Source organism: Lipotes vexillifer, unplaced genomic scaffold, assembly GCF_000442215.2.
Source record: "Lipotes vexillifer unplaced genomic scaffold, Lipotes_vexillifer_v1.1 scaffold422, whole genome shotgun sequence".
Lineage (NCBI taxonomy): Eukaryota > Metazoa > Chordata > Mammalia > Artiodactyla > Lipotidae > Lipotes > Lipotes vexillifer.
Window position 1 is genome coordinate 2,429,427 of NW_006779087.1, and position 2,383 is coordinate 2,431,809.

Sequence of the window (2,383 nt, forward strand, 5' to 3'; positions counted from 1 at the left end):
CAGATGTTAGTGGTTTTTCAGGAAACTTGTAAAGAGAGCAGCCTGCGATTGGGATCCTAAGGCAGGACACCTGAGTTTCAGTGATAATTCTGCCATTTGCCAATCTCTTTTGAGACTTATTTCCTCATTTCTAAAGTTGGGATACTAATAGCACGCTTAGAGAGTTGAAAAGATGAAGTGAGATCATATCACAAAAATGTGGGCTCCATAAAGGGAGATATCATGTCCTTCTTATATTCCTGTGCTTTGTCCATAGCAGGCACTTGATATTTGACACATTAGTTGTTACATATTACTCAGATGATTACAGTCAACTGCTTATAGTAAAACTGCAGTGTCCCAGTGAGTCCTTTCTTTTGACTATAACATTCTCCCTCTTTATCTTGCCTTCAATAACTTCCCAAGACTCAAAAACTCTGGCAGGCTGAGCTGAGCTCTTTCTCCCAAACCTAGGCCATTCCCATTCTATCCAGGCAACATCCACTACCTCTAGGGTGCAAGCTGTACAGCTCGCGAAGTTCAATGTCTGCCTGCCTTTGTGTCTAAGTCTCGGTTCAGAGTATCTCTTTGTTTTCTGCAACAACCTGGGAGTTCCTCAGGGCAGATTTGAGTTTGCTCCTCTCTCTGCTTTCTCAGGGTTCAGACTAGGAAGAAAGAACAGGGCGTACCTGGGCAGCTGGTTCTCTTTTTGGGAAATACTTGACTTTGAGGTCTGAGGCGCCCTCTCCCCTTCTCACTTTGGTGTCCTCACCAAACTGAGTTTCCAAATCACTGAACATCAATTCTCAATCTGAAGCTCAGAGCAGGGATGTTATTTACCTGAGGCTTCGGAGCCCGTGCTAAAAAAGGAAAGAAATCTTAAAGCAATGGCGTAGTGTTGATAGGCTAGATGAGGACAGAAGGTGAAAGAGTGAGGTAAAATCAATTGCTGTGTCTTTTAAACATAACTATTATCCACGAGTTTTTGGTCTTTGGCGATTTCTTTTTGTTTTTCCAACCCATAGAGTAGCTGGCCTTCTCTTCTCTAGTACCTCCTTTTCCTCCACAAACCACTTCTAACTAGACCTTCCGGAAGGCTCTGATCACTATCAGATTTGTAACTAGACAGCCTTTGGAGAGACTGAAACCATGATCAAGGTGAAGTTAGGGTAAAGTAACAAAGTCTAGCCACACAAAAATCTTTTCCTTTTCCTCTGCTCTTTCACATGACCCCAGCTTCCTCAGACAAAGACGGGGAAAAAAACACACACATTCCTCCTACCCTTCCACTGTGAGCCTCTTAAACATAGGGACTACATCTATGTTCCATCAATTCTGTTGATAATCCCACTTGGGAGAGCTGGCTGCCTTTAATCCTTCCCAGCACTCAAGCTAGTGCTCCGCTTTTACAAGATGATACAAATATTTAAATTCTTAAGCGTATGGTGTTCATTCAAATGCTTCTAAGACCACAAAGTCTTAGAAAACCAAAATTCTCTCCCAGGTCCTTACCGCTCTCTCCCTCCGGTTTTTCTTCTAGCCTATTCATTTACCCATACCATCTCACCTACCAGAGTGCTGGTGGGTGGAGAGCAGGGGTTCAGGTTAGAAGCAAAGAAAATACTCTGAACGGGTAGAAACAGTAACGCCACTGAAATGTGTGGAGCAGCGTCCACACCATCTCCGTAGGTGGGCAAGTCATAGACCGACGTACAGACAGCCTACCTAGATGGAGTAGGGCCACCCACAGCTAACCGAGGATACAATGCAAAAAGAAGTGCTCTTTCCCCACCCTGAACAGGGTACCCTCCAACGCCAAGGCGAGGCACAGGAAGCAGATACGGGCTTCTGCTTACATCAGATTAAGCAACACCCCGCGGCCAGGCCGGGTCAGGTACAGAGGGAATTAACTGGGCAGAATTCCTCTAGTCCTCCTGGACTCCCGGTCCCAGCTAACGGGTGATGCGCGCTGGCAGGCCAGCTGGTCAGTACTGTCTTATGACTCTGGGAAGTGACCCTCTTTGAACCTTCAATTTCATCATCTGTAAAAAATACCACCTTCGCTGGGTTGTGAGGCCAAAATCTGCTACACAGCAGTCACCAACGTTAGTTCCTTTCTTTCCCCTTTTCTGGGTCAGCTTGGGCGTTGTTTAAGGTTCCTGAGAGAGGCCGTGGGAACCGTCTCCCAGCTTCCCCCGTCCCTGCCCAAGACCAGGCAAGGCTCTGCTTTCTCTCAAATCTGCCCGTTTCAATGGAAACCCAGTCCGCGCTCATGTTTCCCGAGGTCAATCGGATACCCCCGAGGGCGGCCCAGCCTCCCGGCCCCGAGCACCCTGCACGCCCTGGTCGCCCCGCTGGGCCTCGGCCTCGGCTCCCGGCTGCCTACCTTCTCCTGGGCCCTGCT

At 47.9% G+C, this 2,383-nt stretch overlaps 1 protein-coding gene across 1 annotated transcript in view; it reads right to left on the reverse strand.

The window, feature by feature from the left end:
- BIN2 (bridging integrator 2) overlaps positions 1-2,383 on the reverse strand; it is a 33,981-nt gene that overhangs the window by 31,495 nt on the left and 103 nt on the right. Inside the window, exon 1 of the mRNA XM_007452322.1 lies at positions 2,366-2,383. This exon is cut by the window's right edge and continues 103 nt beyond it. Within this exon, the coding sequence (XP_007452384.1) occupies positions 2,366-2,383 (18 nt within the window). The remainder of the gene's footprint in view (positions 1-2,365) is intronic.